General features: G+C 38.7%; 1 protein-coding gene across 2 annotated transcripts in view; it reads left to right on the forward strand.

Moving 5' to 3' along the window:
- The window catches only part of LOC134529854 (heme transporter FLVCR2-like), a 181,363-nt gene that overhangs the window by 57,226 nt on the left and 99,844 nt on the right, over window positions 1-24,293 (forward strand). For both annotated transcript variants that reach the window (XM_063364371.1, XM_063364379.1), the window contains exon 4: window positions 16,372-16,513. In XM_063364371.1, the coding sequence (XP_063220441.1) occupies window positions 16,372-16,513 (142 nt within the window). The remainder of the gene's footprint in view (window positions 1-16,371; window positions 16,514-24,293) is intronic.

Genomic DNA, 24,293 nt, shown 5'->3' on the forward strand with positions numbered 1-24,293 from the left:
TTAATTTTTATCAGTACTTTAAATATCCTACCATTTTTAGGATTGTACATGAAGGAGTAGCTTTGAGGTTATGTTTGCAACTTTTTAATTTAGTAACATTGCTAGTAGTTTAGGTTAGTAAGCTTGAGGGCTAGAGTTTTGAGGTTATGTTTGCAACTTTTTTTATTTAGTAACATTACTATCAGTTAAGGTTAGTAAGCTTGAGGGCTAGAGTTTTGAGGTTATGTTTGTAACTTTTTTATTTAGTTACATTGCAATCAGTTTAGGTTAGTAAGCTTGAGGGCTAGAGTTTTGAGGTTATGTTTGCAACTTTTTCGTGTTAACATCTAGCTACATTGTATTCTTAATTCTTTTGTTATAGTTCTCCGTGCGTCGAGCTACCGTTGCGTGTTCCGTACGTTTGACCAGTCTACCGATTGTCGTGATGATGGCATCTACCATTCAGAAATGCCGTTTCTGCTCTGCTACATTCACGGCAGGCAACAACCGCTACCGGCACGAGCGTCAGTGTGCTGAGAACCAGCATCGTGACCACCAGCAGTGCCACCTATGTGGAAAGATGGTCGCACGCAGCGATAAGATGCAGCAGCACCTTGCATCATGCACTGGAGCTGTCGCTACATCTGGAATGCGGTGTAGCTTCTGCTACAAGGCCTTCGCCCGTGCTGATTTTGCTAGACGACATGAGAAGTCGGCTTGCGGTCTTAACGCAAACCGCATAGTGCATTCCTGCGAGAACTGCTCTAAGGAGTTCGCCAGGGCTGATAAGTTAAAAGCCCACATGAAGGTATGCAAGGGGCCTGCTCCACCTCCGACAAAGAAGCAGAGGATATTAGCAGTTAAGCCTGCAGTTGCGCCCAAGCCTTTGACCAGCCGAACAAAGGTGGTGACCGGGGCTGGTTTGGCCAATGCCCACGGTTTCATCACCGCCGAAGTGGGTTTCAAGGGCAACTTGAAGACGTACGTGGCAGAAAACACATCAAGTACTGCCAAGGATATCTGCTCGTACCTGAACTCCATCGAGGCAAAAATAATGAGCCAACTTGTAGAGGAGATAGAGGAGAACGGTCCACTCAAATTCAACATCGTGCTTGAGTGTGATTACGAAAAACCTGTGGATGTTAGCGAAGACAAGAGAGCATTCAAAACCGTTAATGTGCCCCTCTACACAGTTCATGAGGTGGAGGAAGCAGTTACTGGGTCCATCTCTAAGATCTGCAAGGAGGAGGAAGACTACATGGGAAAAGGGTCCGGATGGACTTTGTCGGCCGTTAAGCGACTTCAACTTCGCATAAACAAGCTCGATCCACTCCGTGCCAGCTCCTACATCTCACTGCCTACCACCATCGAGTCAAGACATGCGGTGATAAATCCACAAAACCTCGAAGACCACATGTGTTTTAAGTGGTCTATTCTTGTGAAGTACGTGGAAGGGTGGAATCCTGAGCGTGTCAACCAGCGATACCATGACTTGGAAGAGAAATTCAACTTCACGAACATAGAGTTTCCTACTCCAATCAGGCAAATACCGCTGTTCGAAAAGCAGAACCCTGGAGTCTCCATCAACATTTACAGCATCGACGAGAATCTGAATGTTGTACCTGCACGAGTCGCTCCTGAAGAAAAAGAACTTCATTTCGATCTTCTGCTCTTGGTTAATGACGATTCGTCCCATTTCACATACATTAAAAAATTTTCTGCCCTGGTTCGGTCCCAAATCACTACACACGAGCAACGAATTCATGTCTGCAAAAGATGCTTCAAGCATTATGATGATCAGGATAGGGTTAGTGGGCTCACTGGTCTTCAGTGTTTGGAAAAACACAGTGAGCTCTGCAAACAGCATGCTGCTGTTCGAATGGAAATGCCATTCCCCGATAAAAATGGGCAGCCACCTGTTCTGCAGTTCAAAAACTTCCACCATGCTGATAAGATGCCCATCGTGGTATATTGCGACTTTGAAGCTATTCTGGAGAAAATCCATACATGCCACCCGAATCCTGATGAAGCATACACGCTGCAGTATCAAAAGCATAAAGCATACAGCTACTGCATTTATGTGAAAGCTGATAACACCATCATTCCTGTACACCTCACTTCAGCACTTCCATCAGAGCCTGAATTGTATCGCGGTTGTGACGCAGAGGATAAGTTCATCTCACACATTGTGGAGATTGGTCATGATGTAAAAAAAATATTTTCTACATCTGTTCCTATGACTCCACTCACACATGCACAGAACACTGCTTTTCTGCAAGCAAGAGTGTGTTGCTACTGTGCAGGAAAGTTCGGAGGAACTGCAAAGAAAGTTCGTAATCACAATCACTTTACCGATGAATATCTGGGGCCTGCATGTAATGACTGCAACCTTCTCAGGCGCAGACCAAAAAAGTTGATTGTGTTCTTCCACAACCTGACGTACGACCAGAACTTCATTATCAGGAAGTTGGGGTACGACAGTAAAGACATCTTCATAATCCCGAATTCAGAGGAGAAGCTGATAACTTTTTCCAAGAAGTTGTATGATAAGTTCAGCATTCAGTTTGTCGATACGTTCCGTTTCATGAGTCGGGGTCTTGCTTCGCTCGCTGAGTTCTTGCCGGCAGACAAGTTTGTCAGTACTGCTGAGTTTTTCGCGCCTGATGAGTTGGAGTTGGTTACCCGCAAGGGTGTCTTCCCGTATGATTTTGTGGATTCTTTTGCTCGACTAGATGATACTAGTCTTCCGCCTATCGGCGATTTCTACAATAGTCTGACTGATTCCATGATTTCAGAGATGGAGTACGCTCATGCAGTGAAAGTCTGGGACAAGTTTCAGTGTGCTACTTTGGGGGAGTACGCTGACTTGTACCTAAAGACGGATGTTCTGATTTTGGCGGATGTATTCGAGAATTTCCGTTCCATCTGTTTGGAGACATACAGCCTAGATCCGTCTCACTATATTTCTTGTCCAGGGTTCTCTTTCGATGCAATGCTTCGAACTACAGGTGTACAGCTAGAGCTTCTTACCGATTATGATATGTACATGTTTGTGGAGGCTGGTATTAGGGGGGGAGTAGCGCAAAGCATTAAACGTCATTGCGTAGCCAATAACTCCTACATACCTGAGACATATGATGCATCCAAGCCATCCACATTCCTGGAGTACATTGATGCAAATAACTTGTACGGGTGGGCGATGTCTCTGCCGCTTCCAATTCGACATTTCCAATGGGCAGACACATCAATTGATGTCGTGTCTGTTCCAGATGATTCTCCTACAGGCTACATTATTGAGTGTGATGTGGAGTACCCTCCCGAGCTCCACGAAAGTCATAAAGACCTGCCATTTCTCCCCGTAAATCAGTGTCCGCCCGGCTCAAATCAATCAAAGCTGATGACAACACTTGAAAATAAAGAGCACTACATTGTCCACTACAAAAACCTACAGCAAGCAGTATCTCATGGGTTGAGAGTGACTAAGATACACCGAGTCCTACAGTTCGAGCAGTCGGCATGGTTGGAGCCCTATATTCGGCTGAATACCAACAAGCGGAAAGCAGCAGCCAACGAGTTCGAGAAGGAGTTCTTTAAGCTCGCTTTGAACTCGACATTTGGTAAACTGATGGAAAATAAAAGGCGGAGGCTCAAAATGGAGTTGGTGTGCTCTGAGAAGAGGTTCAAGAAGTTGGTGTGTCGTCCATCCTTCAAGGACCGTACAATGTACGAACCGAATTTGTCTCTAGTCCACCTTAATCACGAGACCATCATTTTCGACAAGCCGATCTATGCCGGACTGGCCGTACTAGATCTTTCAAAGACTCTCATGTACGACTTCCACTACAATACCATGAAACCCCGTTACCATGACAATATTCACATGATGTATATGGATACAGACAGTTTTGTGTATGAGATCCAGACAGCAGACTTTTACTCAGACCTCAAAGCCAACCCTACACTGATGGCTAAATTCGACACCAGCTGCTACCCTTCCGACCACCCATGCTTCTCCCCCATCAACAAGAAAGTTGTCGGTAAATTCAAAGATGAATGTGGGGGAGAAGTGATGGAGGAGTTTGTAAGCCTACGGGCCAAACTCTACGCCTACAGGTGTGGTGGTAAGAGCGAGAAAAAGGCCAAGGGCATCCAGCGATGTGTGGTCAAAAACCACATAACATTCGATGACTACCTGGATGCCCTGCAAGACCACCGCACAATGAGGGCAGGCGTTAGAGCAATTCGCTCCCGTCAGCACATACTCTATACTGAGTACAGCAATAAGCTGGCCATAACGTGGGAGGACGACAAACGGTTGATCTGCGAAGATGGTATCCGCACGGTCCCCCACGGATATGTTGGATGCGATGAATAATTTTTTTTCTGTAAATAGTTTGGTTGTTGTTTTCATTTATTTTATAGTTTTTCTGTTGTTTTTTTTCGTTTTATAGTTTTCATTTTGTTGTACAGTTTATGTTTTTGCTGTACAGTTTTCATTTTTGTTATATAGATTTTGTTTTTGATGTATAGTTTTCATTTTTGTTGTAAAGTTTCCATTTTTTTATGTGTTGTTTCTGTTTTTGCCCAATTTTTGATGTGTAAAATATGTTCTTAATTTAGTAAATACATTTTACCTACATATTGTTTATTATTTTTAATATAGAACCAATATCCCACGAGGTACTGATACTTATAAATATCTTACAGAATGGTGAAATGCAATTATACACAAACATTAAAATATCTGCTTCCATGCAGCTTTTAAAACACGAGTACGCAAACATGAGAAGAGAATATTACTTGTGAGTTAGGACTCGGAAAAATTTCTCTTCCGCTAAGATGGAGTAATAAAGGTTTTTTTAAATTATCATTACTTTAACTAACGCATCCATAACGATAGTATTGATAACATATATTTTAGTTAAAACCTATAAGTGATAAGACTTTAAGAAAAAATGTCGGTTAAAACAGCAAAATGACTGTGGATTTTGTGGATTCTGTGGATTTTGGTCTATAAGGTTCATAACAATGTTGGTAGAGAATTGTAACTCGACCTTACATACACTAACATACTTTATAAACCTACAACCGATGATGACACCCATCATATGAAATCAAGATGGCAGTCTCCACTAAATAAGATGGCTGCCTCCAGCAGACAACGATGGTGTATATATTTTTTCCTGATTTTCTAAGTTAATAATTATGATTTTCCAAGATGGTGGATGTAACGAAAAATTGTAACATAAATGAGTGGGGTGTTCGATGACGATGTTATTGTAACAGAGGGGTGGGGGTGCTAGATGATGTATTTGTAATTTAGAGGAGTGGGGTGTTCGATGCGTAGGTTTTTAATTAAAATTTTATTAAATAACATTTTTTTAATTTTATTTTAAAATTTTGATTATTTAATTTTTTTATAAATTTTAATTTTTTTTCCATTAAAATCGGATAATAAATAAAGATTTTCAAGATGGTGGACGAAACTCAAAATGGCGGAATGTTCTAGAAAACAAAATGGCGGATAAAAACAAAATGGTTGCAGGAAGTGACGTCATCCAAGATGGCCGCCGGAAGTGACGTATTCCAAGATGGCCGCCGGAAGTGACGTAATCCAAGATGACCGCCGGAAATGAAGTAATCAAAGATTGCCGCCGGATCCCCGGATCCCCCTCCCCCCTCCCCTGCCCCAGGACCTACTATATTTACCTACTTACGACATGTTTTTTATTTTTATCATAATTTTAAAATTATTTTTGGAAATAATTTTATTTTCCATATAGATTGGTTACCTAAGGGAGCAGTTTTTTTTTTAAGTCGACTGTACCGCAACTCACCCCTGGTCGACATTAGTGGCCGCAAACTCCGACAGAGGGAATTATTTTACGATAGTTCACTTCGGGCCGGACGACGAGAGTTTCCGAAGGTTTCCGACGCCCCTCCACACTCTAGGACGAAGTCCTTGTTTTAATTAGCGACGCGACGCGGCGCGGATGTGAGGGGACTCTTGCTCTGCACTCTGGAACGACCGCGTCGGTAGTCCGCTGATCGCGTTTCGGGCTCCGTCCAGTTAAATCAAAGCTGACGCCGAGCAGCAGTACAAAGATGTAGTCTGATCAGAAAAGGGGTGTTTCCCTATTTACCTTTTATTTTTATTTTAGTCATCTCAGCATAGCCTCTACGTAGTAATCCAAGTTTCTCCGCGAACCAAATTTCTTGTCTGGTGCCGCATATATTTTTTTTTCTTTTTTAACCCCAACGTCGGCCGCGCATCGCCCTCCATCTTCCTACCAGGCAACATGGCTGTGCCTAACAACTACTACCTTGTTTTGGTAAGTTCTCTCTTCGGTCCTTTGAACTTTGTCACTCTAGCGGTCGTTTTCTGACCCGACCTTGTTCTGTCTGTGGTGCAGATATAATTTTTTTTTTTTGGTTTGGTGTCTCCGCAGATAGGGTCCTAGTCCCCCCCCCCCCCCCCCTTCCCAAAGAGAAAGAAACCATCATGGGGAACTAAGCAAGCCTGGCGACCTCCAATTTTGAATTGGTGGTTTCGCCAGTGGAAGTCCTCACTCCCGGCCTTTTCGCCATCAGCTACGAACCGCCAGAAAATCTTCAGTTCATGAGAGCGAGTGCCAGTGAAAGTTTCTTTTGTTAATTTCCAAATGTAATTTCAGATATCAGATTCTAACCAGTTTAACAGTTTTTGTCTCTTCAGCCATCTCAAAATTGTATATGTGAAATGGTTATGATTAACCAATGATAAGAAAATATGGTGATTACAGATTATTATAAAATGTTAACTTTACGGTTTCTTTAAGAATGATGTGCTAGAAAAATAATTTTCTATTCGCGGCCCGGGTCGGCAAATGATTAGGTAAACTGAGCTCTCTTTAATAATGGTTAAATGATAGAAGTGTTTTCTCTTTATAGCTTGTAACAGAAAATCTTGAAAACAAACTTTGATCTCAAATAAAAGGATGCCTATAAACGTAACTGTTTGTTTTTATTACTTAAGAGGCCACTCCAGTGTTTCAGGGGCACTACGCAACCCGCGTTAACCTCATAAGATTCAATGCTATTTTCATTTTGCTTATAACTAATTAACTAATTTAGATTTCGAAATGATGCTTGCTTGATATGAAAGACAATGATGCTCTTATCAAAGCCCCTTTCTTCAAAAATGTGCATAAATTATGATTTTATTCTAATCTTTACTAATATGCATAAATGTATTGTCTAGGTTTGAACCATAATTTATGCATGTTTTTGAAGAAAGGGGCTTTGATAAGAGCATCGTTGTCTTACATATCAAGCAGGCATAATTTCGAAATCTATATTAGTTAATTAGTTATAAGCAAAATGAAAATAGCATTGAATCTTATGAGGTTAACGCGGGTTGCGTAGTGCCCCTGAAACACTGGAGTGGCCTCTTAAGGCAATAACGATCCACACTATGCTCCCAAGTCCTGATAGGGAGTTTACAAATTTTCGTTGGACCCACCCCGTGTCCGCCTCTGATGTTTAAATTTTGTTCTTTATTATTCTTTTCTGCCCGCCACTTCCAAGGCCTGTTTTGTTGACATCTTGTCAATATTAATAACAAGGACACGAGGGGCGTTTCACCGTCAGCATATTTATGGACAAAACTGGAAAATTTCCCCTCAAAAAACGGGAATTCCCCCTCGTAAATGGGAACTTTTTTTATTAATTTTGTGTCTTTTGAGTCATTTTTGAGTCCAAAATGGCCGGCGTGTTGACACAAATCCAAGATGGCGGTCGGCAACTCAGCACCTCTCCTTCAACCCTGGCTAAGGACACACATTTACATAGTACTCACACAGTACACGCACACACTGGACGCACAGTAAACACAGTACACAAACTAAACACACAGTATACACATTGGACGCACAATAAAATAACGTACAAATAATTTAAAATGATTTAGATCGAGTGAAGGATGAATTTAGTGGTAAAATAATGAAGGATTTTTTTGGTTTAAGACCAAAAAATATATGATTTAAAAAAAAATAATTGTAACCAAATGGAGTTAAGAATTTTTTTATCTAAAGTAGATGATATTTAATGCTGTTAAGAACACTTTTTAATGAGGAAAAAATTATAAAACTTAGTTTATTAAGATAAAAAGCATGATATTTGTTCAATTGAACATAAATTAGTACTAAGTGCATTGTATAATAAAATATATTGTTTAGAAAAAAAAAGAATACCATATAAAACCACAAAAATAAAAAAAAATTCCATTTCAGCACCGGCTGAAGCAGGCTGTCAACTAAATTCAAAATTTATATATTTAAATATCTGTTGAAAAAACATCAATATATTTATAAAATTAAGAACAGGAACAAATCATTCCGCATACATTATGAAAATAATTTGGTTTTTATATGTATATCAGTATTATTTATATTTTTATTTGTTAAGCAATATGTATATAAGCTTTATCAAAATTATTTTTTTCCCTTTTCATATGTTAATACTACAACTATATGATTAAATGTTTTATTAAAAATTACTTAAAAATAGTTTTAATTGAGGTTCAAAAATAATAGAATCTAAAACCCAACAATAATAGCAAGTATATCGTATGTAAATGATTATATACCTACATCATATTTTATAAATGTACTATATTCCAAATTAGATATTGGAGTTTTTTTTTGCAGTTTTCTAGAGAATAAAACTCGAAATCGGGTATGATTTTGAAGCTATTTATAGCCTAGGTATTATTACGAACTCCGAAATTAACAAAATTATTTAGAACCTACTGGTGTTGATAGTAAAAAATTCTGTATAATAAATTCATAGCGATAGAACAAATTAAATAATATATCCACAAATATATGAATTTTTTTTATCAGAAATAATGCATAAAAATTACAAGAGAAGATTGATTATAAAATAACATTTTTCGTAATTCATCTAATAATAATTGTTTATTTGTTTGTAATCGAAAAAAGGAAGATGAAAAAGTAAAAATTAAAAAAAAACAGATCGAGGGAAAAATTTGAATACAAAAATTAAGTGGCATGTTGTTTAATAAGAATCAAACGCTTGTAATTAAATAAAAAATATCAATAACCCTTATGAATTATTTTAATAACAATTTGTGGAATAGTAGGTACTTTCTGGTTCTATTACATTCAGTTTTGACATTAAAGATCATTCCATTTACTTACGGTTTAACATGCCTGATTTTGGTATTATAATATTTAAAAAAAAATTTAAACATTTATGTTAGTAGTAGGATAATGGTGAGTTTAGTGCATTGGCCAGGGTGTGATGATTGGTGACATCACCGCAAACTTGGATTGTGATGTCACGGCAGCTATCTTGGATTAACTTAATCTTGATTTGTGACTTTGACCTTTGACCTTTAAGCTCAGCCGCCATATAATTTCCACTATCTTAAATTCTAGAACTTTCTGCCATCTTGGAAAAGAGTGTACCATTCAAAGAACATTGCATTTTTCGTAATGGTAAAACATTCATACATTTTGAGTTTTGACATCATGTCCATCATTTTTAAATACAGCCACCATCTGAAAAATATGTAATTATTAAACTAGAAAATCATGAAAATTAAAAAATATTTAAAAATTTTAACAAAATTATACAATTCATGTAATATTGAAAAACTGTAATTATTAAGCAACAAATTAGGATAAAATACACTACATAATTTTAAAAATACCTTTCGGCACAGCCTACAGGCGTTGGTAGATAGATTCAGAAGTACCTCTTTCTTATATAAGCTCCTGAAACATTTTAAGAACTTTATGTAGCCTACATAACATCATATATGTTCGCCAATATTCAAAAAAGATCGAAGTAGAATATAAAAATATTTTCTGGCAGAGTCCAGGCTGAGATGGCAACGTACCGTCCGCCATCTTGGATAATTATTTCACGGCGGCCATTTTGGGGTCAAATTTCCTCATATTTCCCTAAAATTGCTAAAAATTTCCCTATTTCGAAGAAAAATTTCAGTTCTTTGAAGAACAATTTTGCATTTTTTTCTTAAAGAAATTACCGAGGCTTATTTTTCTCACCGAGGCTTAACTTTTCTTGAGAAACTTACATTTATTAGAATGCTGAATACTAAGCCTCCGGGTTATGACCTTGACCTTGACCCCAGTGGACATTTTGAATCCGCAATCATGGATTTTAGAACACGGAATTTTTTGCTATGGTCATCATCTTGAATTATGATTTTACTGTTGCACTTTACATTATGGCCACCATCTTTAATATCCATAATTTTTATCATAGAAATTCAAGAAATAATTTAAAATTTATAAAAAAAAATTATAATGAAATTTGTGTAAAAAACATACACCAGGAAGACTTCTTTCGAACTCGGTGAGCAAAATAAAATGGCGACAGAACCATCCTTCATGGAAGTCACCGACAGACTAACCACCCACAACTAATGCAAAGGAAAATACTGTATCAGCCAGTGTGATGTCACGTTCGCCATCTTGTTTTCATCTGCTGGAGGCCACCATTGTGGATCCGACATATTGTTTTCTTCTGCTAGGGGGCGCTGTTAGTGACAGCACCTAGTTACATATTATCGAATTTCAAGTGATTTTTACAGTGGTCCAGAAACATAAAATGTATGTATACTACTTATCTATTGTGTTACAGAATGTGTGCAAACAATTTAAAATTAATTTGTCTTGTAAAATTTTTTTTTTCAATCGAGCTAACACGGGGAGGTTAGAGTATTTTGGATTATTGATATAATTTTTTTGCGATACATATTAATTTATTTTCATTTGAAAGAAAACGATATTGGATGATCAATTAAAAAAAAATCGTTTGCAGATCGATAAAATCACGAAATATATCACAACAAGTGTAATAAACAGAACATGTAGACACAAACACAAGAAGATTTTTTCCCCCTAAAGCTTGTATAAAAAACATTTGTGGTTCTCCCACACTATATGACCTGGTGGCAACTGAGGTTGTGAGGGGCGAGTTTCCAACACTCGTACTGCTCGCCAGTCAGAAGCTCATGCGATTCCAGTTTGTATACCTAATCTTTACATCTACGGTTCCGCCAGAGGGTGTCCGAAAGCTCTCGGAAACTAATATAAACTTTTTGAAGTGAAACATCTTTCCTAAGGCGGTAACAATTTTCGAGCGTTACAAAAATTCCAATCTCGTGAGGGAAATAGGTACGTGGTGGGGGAACCGATAGAGGAGACGGCAGGGAAAGGTATAAATGACGCATCATAATCGTGCTCTTGCGCTCCTGCTCTCTTGATCTCTTGCACTCTTGTGTACTTTCTTTCTTGCACTCTTGCGCTTTTGCTCTCTTGCTCTCTTTTTCTCTTTCTCTCTTGTACTCTTGCGCTCTTGCTCTCTTGGGCATTTGCGCACTTTCGTGTGCGCGGTTGTTTCTTGGAGGTGGACGTCACGCTATTCCCATTCCGGGGCCGTTGGCGTGGTCGGTGATCGCTGGACCAGCCTTGAGCGGGCTCCAAGTGGTTGCATATGGCTCAGGTTGAATCCTGCCATGCTGTAGGGATAGGTGCTTCATGGCGGTATGGCCATATTCGAAAGAAAATCTGGTTTTCTCAATTATGTATTATTAATTAAATTACTAGTGTAAATCAGTGTAAAACTGTGTTATGTAAGTGATGTTTTAGCCGTGTAACTTAATATCTCTGCTGGTTTAATGCTTTTCACGATTGTGTTTGACATGGGTAATTATCTGTCACGAATTATTATCTTATTATTAATTATCATTATTATTAACTAATTCACACAACGTAGAAAAGTTACGAGCCCACAAGTGTGTAAATATATTAAGTTCAACTAAGAGGCGTGAGAATTTCTCAATCTGAGTGTAACTGTGCGTGACTGTGGCGCAACAAAGTAGCATTGAGCCAGGTCCTATTCGTATGCCATGTTGTCACTTTCACATGCCAGATACCTACCTCAGACTACACACGTCCATTTGGACAGTTAGTTAAGCTGCATAAACTACCAAATTATGGACAAGTTTTAATTTTAAGAATGATTTAAAATCATAGTTTTTTGAAATGTAATAGAAAAAAATAGAAAATTATTTTTATTCAAGCAATCTTGAATTTATTTATTAGTGTGGAAAAAAGGTTATTTCATTTGAAATTATAACCGTGTTCTTACTTTTCTCAATTATTATTTAATGTTTTATTAAAAATATTAGAACTCTATTTCTATATACAGAGTGTATCAAAATTCATGTTACAATGCTTGAGGGTAGAAAGCTCTTATTATTTGCAACCATTTTTGCCAATAAACATGTTGCCGGAAACGCGTAGTTAAGCCCCTGTAGCCCCAGAAAGAGTCAGCCTAGGCAACCCGTTGGGCTTTGAGCGAGACACACGATGCTGTGGTGAATTACGTGTTTACGACACCGGGCAGCGCTCGAGAGGACTGTACGATGTCGAATGTTGACCCCCGCCCCTTTTTACTTCTGTTGGTGGCGCCCTCACCTCTTTTCTTCCATTCGTGCCATGCCATAGCACTGAGCAGCGTGACATCGCAGTGTCGCAGTGTGTTTTGATATCACTGGTGGTCTGTCGTTTGACTGTTCTGTCGTACAAGCAAACTCGTGGTGTCATTTCTTTCGCTGTGGTTCTGAAAAGGGCGACGTTTTAGTGGAGCTCAATGGAGTACACGTTTAGTGAGTACACGGACATGCTGCTTGTTTACGGGGAAGCTAAACAAAATGGACGAGCCGCCCGTCGTCTGTAGGAAGAACGATATCCAGGTCGTAGGATTCCAGCTCACACCATGTTTGCAAGACTTACTCAGCGAATGCGTGATACTGGTACATGTGCCGTCACAAAACCAAATGCTGGTGCTCCACGCAGGGTTCGTACTCCCAGTTTTGAAGAAGATGTAGTACTTCAGAGATTTGAGGAGAGTCCGGATACAAGCACAAGGGCAGAAGGTTCCGATATGGACGCTGACAAAATGGTTGTTTGGCGAGTTCTTCAGGAGCAACTCTTGTACCCGTACCACCTTCAAAAAGGGCCCGGCGGAATATCCTCTTCACATGACCTTTTCTCGTTGGTACATTCGAAGAGTATTGAGGAACCCCGAGTTAGCGGTTTTATTCATCGATGAAACCAAGTTTACTCAAGACGCTATTCTCAATTCGCACAACAGTCATATTTGGAATAATGTCAATCCGCATGCAACGTGTGTTACAGCTCGCCAGGAACATTTTTCAGTTAATGTGTGGCCCAGTATTTTTGACGGCGTACTCATCGGGCCTTTTTTTCTTCCGCAACGACTTACCGGCGCCGGATACCTCCACTTCCTTCAGAACGAACTACCAGGTATTCTTGAAGAGGTTCCATTGCATGTCCGACGTGTGATTTGGTACCAACATGACGGGGAACCACCTAATTTTTCCCTTCAAGTGCGAGAGTATTTAAACCAAACATTTCCAAACCGATGGATTGGACGAGCGGGCCCTGTTGCATGGCCGCCAAGGTCACCGGACCTAACCCCGTTAGATTTCTTTCTTTGGGGTTACGTAAAAGGGCTTATCTACGCTACGCTAGTATAAACGGTAGAAGAGCTTACACAGCGAATCATTGAAAGGTTCGAAATCATAAGGTCGACAGCGTATCCGTGAAAACATGATTCGGCGCTGCCACCTCTGTGTCGCTCAAGGTGGGCGTGTTTTTGAGCCGTTGCTTTAAGCTGTCACGTTGTTAAAACGTATGCAACAATTTCAATGTTGTGAAACAAAGCCGAAGCTGTGATTGATTTCAGAGTGAAATTAAAATCTGTGCCACGATTAAAAAGGTTATTTCTCTACTCGAACGCCCGCACATCCACAACATAACACTCTACAACGGGTTGCCTACGCTGACTCTTTCTGGGGCTACAGGGGCTTAACTACGCGTTTCCGGCAACATGTTTATTAGCAAAAATGGTTGCAAATAATAAGAGCTTTCTACCCTCAAGCGTTGTAACATGAATTTTGATACATTCTGTATAGCTAATAAGCCAGAAGTTTCACTTCTGTCGAGCGTTGACTCCATGCACACATTTTTTTGTTTTTAAATTCTTGATCCTATTTATTAAGTAAACGAAAAAAAAGCATACCATTGTATTGATCGACTTTATATTTTTTAAAGATGTTGTTTGACTATTTGAAAAAAAACATCAAAAACCAAAAAAATGTTTCTAAATTGTGTTGGAAAAAATGAAAAATGAAGTATGGATAGGGGCAAGTATTTTTTGCGAATATTAATCAGAACCTTCATTAGTTTCTACTAAGTAATTTGTAGCCATATGCAAGGGAAACCATATTACTTATATGGCTGGGTCGATATGGACTCTTTGCTTCCGTACAAAATGGCTGTTATTCTTTTACTGTCAGAAGATAAATATTTTAAAAAATCTTAACAGGTCAAGACATTTATACAATGGTAACCGGGGTTTAACACACACATTGTATCGATATATTTATGGGGAATAAAATAACATGCCCCTAATTCTGTACTGATCGTTAGACTAAAATAACAGATAGCCTTTAAGTCAACACGTAAAAGAGAAAAGTCTGCGCACGCCAGTCACAAAGGTGAATATACACATGGCGAGAGCGCGTAGGTACACATTGCGGTGGTCCTCGCTAGTTCAAGGTCATTCAGTACTATCTCCTATTTGTAATGGTTTTATGGAACCTTATGTGTGTTGTATGTTCAGCGAAGGTAATCTTGTTGGTGATTATTAGCACTACATTAGCAGTCGCATTTATTTCTAAAATACACTATAAAAACAGTTTTTTGGCTCCTAAAAATTTTGTAAGCCTTCACCCAGAGATATTTTTTGTAGTTTCTAAATACGAATTTTGTAGGAGTCACAAAATAGTTTCTTAGTGAGAAAAACATTTGTAATGACTTACACTCGTTATATTACCATGCAAATGTTTCGTTGGGTAAAAACGTAAGATCTTTTGGTGGACATATCGAGGGGATTGTTTGTCTACTTATTATTTTATAAAGGAATAAAGATACCTAATTTAAAACATTCCACAAAAATATTCCCAACTATAGGATTTTGTCTACTGTACTGTATACTGTACACTGAAAGAAATTTTTGTATATTTTACATGGAAAATCCTTGGAAAAACCTGTTGCCAAGGATATTACTTGTAAAACTACAAGGCAGAGCTTTGTACCATGTGCGATTTTGCAAGGCTCTGCCTTGTAGTTTTGCAAGTAATATCCTTGGCAACAGGGTTTCCAAGAATTTCCCTTGTAAAAGTACAAACTTTTTTTAGAGTGTATTAGGTGCACGAAAAAAAGTCTAACACATTGAATTTGGCAAAACACGTTAAAATTAATTTTGTTTTTGTCAGTAAGTAAATAAATGAATGAATGAATCATTCTGAAACGACACATCGAAATCCGGATGATTGGAGACAATAAGTAATGGAAAGATAAGAACTGAGCAGTGACTTAATAAAAGAACGAGGGAAACGGAAGTTCATCAGTGATGAAAATAGAACCCAACCTGTTTAAGGTAACATCTCCCACAAAAACCTCGTTTGAACCTACTGAGATTCAAACTGGGATCGCTTTAGTGGTCACGGCAAGAAAACATACGTGTTGCCGTTCATACTTACACATCGCGATGGTATTGTAAAATGTTTTTAAGTCCAGTTTCTGAAAACAGGAGTTCTAAAATATCAATGATAAAGAAAATGGTTTCTGTGTTGAAAAGTCATAAAGAGCAAAGCATGTACCTCATGAATGTTCCAGATATGCACAAATAATCCTAAAGTATATTTTTGTCTCATTGTTTACAGAAAACTAGTTATATATGTTTCTGTTGATAACCGACCTTTTCCAGTGACCCTACGATACACACTGAAAGGTCTTTAATACAGAATTATATGGTTCAGCACATTATGCTATCCGGCAACAATCAAGCCGCTCGTGTTTAGATATTTTCGGGTGGTTTCCGACTGTTGACCTCAGTCGCCAGGTCGCGCTTCCGGCAGTTATAGATCACTCAGGGTTCATCAGCACAACTCGGTTTTCATTTTAATGCAGTAGTCCCTGTTTTTTTAATGGGTTACATTTCAAATTTCACAGGTACATTTACATAATGGTTTTATGAAAAGACCGATCCTTATTTTTTATTTTCCCTTCTCTAAAGAATATAATTATAACTTGATTTAAATACTACCGTAATGCTTATAAATGTTACTTTGGTATTGCAGTTGTATACTTTGGTAGTGTTGGCACAAGCAGTGGCCCTCAACGCACCGTATTTAAGACCTTCCACCCAACTTTCTCGTTTCTAAATGTGCGACGAAGATGTTGACCTCGCGGTGTTGCTCCCCAGCTGGGGATGGCCCTGGGACTGCTGCTGCCGCCGACGATAGTGCGCCCGCACGACGACCCCCAGGACATCGGCGGCGACCTGAGGCGGCTGGGCAGCAGCACCGCCGTCGCCTCCACCGTCGTCATGGTGCTCGTGGTGCTGCGTGAGTGGTGCTGCGCCTCCCCCCCGCCCACTGTCGGGGTCTATCCACGCCGGTCTATCTTTTACTGAAGTTGTTACTCTGTTAGGCGCGTTCAGACTGACAGTTTAGTATGAAACAAAATACATCCATGTTGCTACAAAAATGTATACGTGATTCATCCAGTTGTGTTCAATTGCAAAACAAATACAAACTTAGCACATGGTTTATTTGCATCATCATAATCATCATCATCAACAACAAATGCTTCAAGCAGCCGGGTCTGTAAAGTAAATTCCCTTCATCTTTATTTGTCCCACCACCAATCCTCCTCCTTCACTCTGTTCCATTTTTCTCATCTCTCCTTCACTCCTTTAATTATCGGCTACATCCACGTCCCTTTTTATCATATAATTGTTACATAATTTTGCAGTTACTATAAAGATGTTAAACATAAATAAATTATCTCGGTAAAATTGGACTATTTGAGATATTCCAAATGACTTTGTCCCTATTTTCAACCAGTCTTTACTTACTTGATTTAATCAGCTAAATTAGATCATTCCGCTCTAACTCAGCCATTAAAGAAGAAATTTATAAAACGTTCGTGATTTTCCATAAAATAACTACGTCATGTAAAATGTATTCTTTCCTGTCACACAAAAAAGGAGAGATTAGAGTGTATTGCAGACTAACTTCGACAGTTTTCATGATTAATTATTATCTTATAAATGGCATAAGTAGTTACACTATATCCTGACAAATATTAATTTTCATAATGCTTAATTATGTTTGTCTTTTTGCATGGGTTGTATTCGGGGGGAGGTCACCCTTTCCCCATCAGTTAGTTGGCCAAATGATGCATATGAGTGTCGTGATGTCTGTATTTAGAGTATGGTTTGGTCATCTGTGTCAAATCGGCCTGGTTAAACTCTCTGTGCGTGTAGTGTAAAGATACAACGCCGCTTGCGACAGTCAGGCTGAAAACAGGGTATGTCATCCTTCTGACATATCAAGACTAGACCCGGCTAGTCACACACGGAGGCATATCATCGTGGGAGAGTAACCCGTTGAGGGAGAGAGCACATTAGTACGTACTGTGGCTATATTTTTTTCCCTCGAGAAACTGGTGCGTGGGGCACATTCCAGAGGGAGGCTAGAGCTTCAGTTTATACTGTTGCCAGCAAGAGATGGTCGGAAGGCTAGAGAAATTAGCCAGCTCCTTCGTGTTACCTTTGCCCCAGTCCTTAAGCCGGAACACAGGAATAACAAAGTAACTGATAAGAAAAGAACAAAACAAAATAATCACGAGAGCTGGTGAGCGGGGTACAATCCGGAGAGATGTTAGAGTTGCAGGTTTTCCTGTTGCCAACAATAGGTAGTTAGAAGGTTAGAGAATTTAGCCAGTTCCTTCCTGATACTTGTAGCATTTCTTAAGCCGGGAAGCGGGAGATCGGAGATATCTGGGGAAAACAACTAGTAAGTAGTATTGAAGGGTAAGGTGGGGCTTGAATGGGACCGAGGTTGGCGCTGGTTAAGCCAAGTCACGATATTTTGTATTGGTGGCGCTCGGGTGGGTCGTAGTTGGGTGTAGCTATCATAATAATATTGCATGGGTGGAGAGTTGGCCACAAAATGACCTATTTAGTCGTTTTATGTCATCCGAAAGTACTCTACTTTGAGCAGCCAATGTACTTCCAAATTACTAGTGTTCCAATGGCAGTCGGCATTGATTCGGAGAAATTTATTTTGGGTTACCTGGAGCCTATCATTGTTATATTTTGCTGCATGGCCCCAGATCTCACAGGCATACACAATTTGGGGATGAATGATTTGTTAATATAGTTGTACCTTCTTTCTCCTGGAGAAATTTGGAGCCATTAAAGTTGGGTTAGGCTTCGCCGGGTGCTTGGCGATCCTTGCAGCCCTGGTGGTGGGATTTACACAAGTAAGCTTCGAGACAAGAGTAAGGCCTTAATATTTCACTGAGCCCACATTAAAAATGGCTTGGTTAAAAATTTAAGCTCTGGATCGGGAAGGGCGAGCTTCTTAGTGAAAATAACTGGTTGACTTGGCTTCATTTACTTTAGTGCGACATCTGAAGTACTCTGTTAGAGTGAGATAAACTGCCTCTGAACAGCGACTAGGGCATACCTTAGGTTAGAGGATTGACGAATAACTTCAGTGAAAACTTAAGCAATTTTCTAAGCAGCAGGGTACGTTTTAAACTTTGCAAATTGCAAATTTTTAATAAATATTCGAGAACATCGAGGGGAATTTTTAAAAGAGTTTCTTAACTAACCCCATCAGGTTCACTAGCTTCATTGCTTGGACGAGAATTAATTGCAGCCAGAAGTTCTCTAGGTGAGATGAGTTTCGACGCTACCAGGGTGCCTGCTTGTATGTAGTAACTAACCGCAATAAATTGTGATTATAGTGAACCGGGATCATTTATGTCTTCGTTAGGCGAAAATTATTTTTCAAAGATATCTGCCATTGAATTGGCCTTTGCGTCTGCTGCATAAATTATGCCCGTGTCTGTAATGATTTCCGGGGTAGAAATAAATTTATTTTGTCCTCTTAAAGTGCGTGAAAGGCGCCTCATTTGTCGGGGTTGCGTCCGACTTCTGTGAAAAAATTCCCGAATTTTTTTTATTTTAAAGTCCTTTATTTTCCGTGAAACTTGAGCCTTAAGGAGGTTGTATTCTCTACTAATTCCAAGGTATATATATCGTCAGCTAGTACGACGACATGTCCACCATCTTGTTTTCGTCTCCTAGAGTGCATTACCACCATGTTAGTTTAATTTTCACCCGCTAGAATGCAGTAAACATTTATTATTACTGTGGCGCCCGCCAACTTGAAATTTGTATGCCATCTTGGAAATTCGTAATTATTTAGCTATACATTCGGGAAAATTCCAAAATTCATCAAAAAGATCACTCATTTTTTAACTGATTGAGTCGATCGACATCGGCCCTTGTTTATATCCCTGGAATGATGCAAAAAATAAATTTAATGTAAAAAATAACAATTTCAAGATATCATTTTCAAAATCCTAAAAGGGGCATAAGGTCCTTATATACCAGCCTTTTGTAAGCCGTTATGACAACTTTATTGTAAAATCGTAATTAAATAGCTAAAAATTGGGGAATTTTTTTACAAATATAATTTATTACATAATTTATATTATACTACAGGAACACTTGCTAAAGTTAGCAATATTGTAAACATATAGTTCTGCATCGGCTGGAACTGACTAATTCTTAGCTCCAATCGGTTTACTGAAGACTGAGACTACCCTGATCATTTGCCTACATAGTATTTTTCTTCCTGGCAGAGTTTCTCGATACTATGTTTAACATACTGCTTTAAATCGTCGGAATTGTAAATGGGAGTATTCACTATCTTGAATGCACACTACTTCACATTTTTCTCTGAAGTATATGGTTTGCCATATACACAATGCAACCACAACTCTCAGACAGCTTCCCTCTTCTTGGTGTCTAGCCTAGGCTTCCCTCTCTTGCAATCGTTAGTGAGCATCCCGCTTCCCACATAAAATAAATAAATAACTTGTACCTCAACACAACATGTGACATCTCTTGGCAATTATCGGAACTACTTACAAAAAGTTATTTTGAATGAGATAAAATAACTCTAGTCGTTGAAAGGATTTAAAGACAGTTAGAGCCAAGAAGCCTCGTAGACTTGTAGCCTGGTAGACTTGTAGCTATATAAAGTCTCGTAGCCTCGTAGACTTGTAGCATCGTAGCCAGGTGAAGCCTTGAAGTCCTGTTGTCCTGTAGTCCAGTAGTCTCGTGGCTTCGTAGCCTCCTAGTCTAGTAGCCAAATATCAGCTAGGAATAATACTTCTTGGAGCTAAATACTTTTAGCGCCATTGACTGTTGGAGCCAAAAATATTGGAGGCAATGACTGTTGGAGCCGATGACCGTTGGAGACAATGACATGTGGTGGCAATAACATTTGGATCCAAAAAACCGATGGAGCCAAAGACCGTCGCAGCCAATGATCGTTGGAGACAATGATTTTGGAGCTAATGACTATTGGAGCCATTGACTGTTAACTCAAAACCTGTTGGAGCCAATGACTATTGGAGCCAATGACAATTGGAGCTAATTACTGTTGAAACCAATGATTTTAGGAGCTAATGACTATGGGGCCAATGACGATTGGAACCAATGACTGTTGGAGCCAATGACTATTGGAGATAACTACAATTGGTGCCAATGACTATTGGAGATAACTACAATTGGTGCCAATGACTATTGGAACCAATTGCTATTGGAGCCTATGACTGTTGGAGCCAATGACTATTGGAGCTAATGAATATTGGAGCCAATGACTATTGGAGCCAATGCGAATTGGAGCTAATGGGTATTGGAGACAATGCCTATTGGAGCCCATTACCTTTGGTACCAAAATACTATTGGAGATAATGTTTTTTGGAGCCAATGACTATTGGAGCCAACGACTGTTGGAACGTATGACTATTGGAACCAGTGACTGTTGGAGCAAATGACTATTGGAGCCAAAAGACTGTTGTAGCCAATGACTATTGGAGCCAAAAATCTGTTGGAGCCAATGACTGTTGGAGCATTTGGAGCTTTGGAGCACTTGGAACAATTAGAGCACTTGGAGCTGATGAAACAATTGGAGCAGTTGTAGCTGTTGCACCAATTGGAGCATTTGGAGTTTGGAGCACTTAGAGCTGTTGGCCAGTTGTAGCTGATATAGCAATTTGAGCAGTTGGAGCTGTTGTAGCAACTGGATCATTTGAAGCTTTGGAGAACTTGAAGCTGTTTGCCAATTGGAGCAATTTGAGCATTGGAGCTCTTGGAGCAATTTTTGCTTTCGAGCCTATAGAATATTGGCGAGATCGAATTCCTGTGACGAGATCGTATCATACCTCGTCGAATTTTCGTCGATATGTGCGTTCTTTTTCACGACGAATGTGTATCGATAAGTGTGTACTCAGTACATGATTGGCCTCATTGTTGGGAGACGAGTGGTATATTGGCATGACTTTAAAAATTATCATTTTAAAATGTTCATCGCATATTCTTGTATATTACCGTTTGGTTCGTAACGCTTGGTGTATGTGCATGGTTTGCTATATGAACTGATTAAAATATTCACCGAGTATCGACGAAAAGTATCTTTTGGCTACTGACTGGATTTATTTGACCACCTACTGGATGTACCTAGCTACCAAGTAGATATTACTTGCCACCTAATTGACGTACATTCCTAAACGCTGAATACACATTACTGGCTACCGACTGAGTGCGTATTGATACCTACTGAACGTTCCTAACCGCCGAATACATGCCTAGACACCAACTGGTCTTGCCCTGTTGCTGACTGTACATGGCTAGCTAATAACTGGTCATGTAGGCCACAAACTGAAAGCACCTGGACGTCGATTACGTGCCTGGCTCCTGAATAGAAAGACTTAATTTCAACTGAATACGTCTTGTCACCTACTGGATATGCTTTTCAGGCCAGTGAATATACATGCCTGGCCACATAATGGAGGTGTCGAGCCAATAACTACTGGACATGCTTGGCCACTAATTCATCGTGTTAGCCTGACCTCAATAAAGAAGTGCCTAACCAACTTAACGTGTCTACCTAACAATCTTTATACTTCTGTACACTAAATACATGCGTGACCAATTAATATTTATGCGTTTCAAACGACTAAATAGGTCTTGCTATTGATTGGATGTGCCTGGCTACTAAATATACATGCCTGGTTAATATACTGTTTTGTTTAACTCACTCAAACACATGTTAAGGCATATAAAGGATTCGCTTCGCCTTCTAAGAACACTGTAGAAATATAGAAATGCTAGTAATGTCTGTTTTTATTCTTGTTTCAGCATAGAATTTATGTAATGAAATTTATTTTATAAAATAACTTGTGGTGTTTCTTTCTCGAACCTGTCACTTTTGTAGTATTTTTAATTAAATTGCCCATTTTTGCATTGACCAAGGATAGAACCGAGGACGGATATAGTTCGAATGAATCATTATTTTATGCGTTTTTTTTAATGAATTTTGGAATTTTTTTCCTAATTTCTAGTTAAGTAATTACGAATTTCTAAGATGGTGGAAATATCGGCTTAGGTGGCTGGTAGTAGAGGAATTTGTGTCTCCTCTGGGACTTTCCACCATCTTTTATTGAATCATTTTTTTTTACATAAAATTAAAATATTAGCATTGTTCAAGTATCGAACCGAGGACAGGAACTGATCGAATAAATCATGATTTTAATTATAGGTTTATTTAAAAATTAATTTTGGAATTTTTCCCGAATATAGCCAAATAATTACGATTTTCCAATATGGTGTCCCAATTTTAAGATGACGGGCTATACAGTAATAAAAAATGAATACTGCACTCTAGCGGGTAAAAATTAAACTACCATGGTGGTAGCGCACTATAGCATACGAGAAAAATATGGTGGCTCCAGCAGACGAAAACAAGATGGCGGACATTTCATACAAGCTGGTGATATATGTACCTTGGCATTAGTGGTGGGAGGTTCGTCTGTCAGCGGAAAGATCTGTTGCCATTTTTTTGTCCTCTTCGGAATCGAACCAATTACGTAAGTGCATGTTTGAAATAATTATTAATTGTAATTTGATCAATAATTTTTTTAAAAATTTAAATAATTTACTTTTCAATTCTAATAAAAATTACGAATTTTAAAGATGGCGGCTGTAACGAAAATTGCTTCGATCTTGAATCCAAGATGGTGTCCGTAACGAAACGAGCAACGATTATATAATACTCATCCAAGCTGTTGGGCCTAACGATATTTGCAACACATCTAGAATCTAAGATAGCGATCGTAACGATATGTGCAACGGTGGTTTTTTTAAAAAAAATATTAAAATTTAATTAATTAATTATTTTTATAAATTTTAAAATTTTTCCCGATTTTCTAGCATAAAAATTACGGATTCTCAAGATGGTGGCCGTAACGATAATGGAAACAGTTAGGTCAAAATTGAAGTTTTCGGGTGAGATGTAAGAAATTGTTATACCATATTTATTTATTATTATATTTGTTTTAGTTTATTACTAATTAATTAAATGTTTACTCTCGCTGGGTATTGAACCAAAGGCCATTTACTAAGTAACTATACATTTGTAGTAAGAAATTATATATATATATAATTTATTGGTCAAAAAATAAATAATGGAAATTTTATGTTCTAGGACAAGGTCATCCAAGATGGCCGTCAGAGGCTTAAGGAGGCTGTTTGTATGGATTGTTAAGTATCGTTATGGAACTTGTGTTCTTTCTATGGCAATAGTCTATTGAGGTGTTTCGAATTTCGATTATTTAAATTTTCGTGGAATAAAACGGGAAATTTCTCATCAAAACGGGAATTTTTCCTTCGAAGTAGGGACATTTATAGAATATTTGAGACATTTTTGAGTCATTTTAAACTCCAAGATGGCCGCCATGACGATACAATCAGAGATGATGGTCAGCTCCAGTCTTCGCCAGCCTAGAAGCCTGTGTCAGCAGCCCCATTTGTGCACTACTTACCTGAAATAAGAATTTTTCCCTCAAAATAAGAACATTTTTATAGTTTTCAAAGATTTGGAGATTTTATGGCGGAATTTTTTTTATCCAAGAAACTAAATTCGTTGGATTTTGGCGGATTTTGGGCAAATTTTGAATGTCAAGGGCCTGGTCAAAGGTCAAGGTTATTGTAATCCAATATGGCCGCCGTTAAATCAAAATTCAATATGGTGAACATCG

The sequence above is a fragment of the Bacillus rossius genome, chromosome 1 (assembly GCF_032445375.1).
Source record: "Bacillus rossius redtenbacheri isolate Brsri chromosome 1, Brsri_v3, whole genome shotgun sequence".
NCBI lineage: Eukaryota > Metazoa > Arthropoda > Insecta > Phasmatodea > Bacillidae > Bacillus > Bacillus rossius.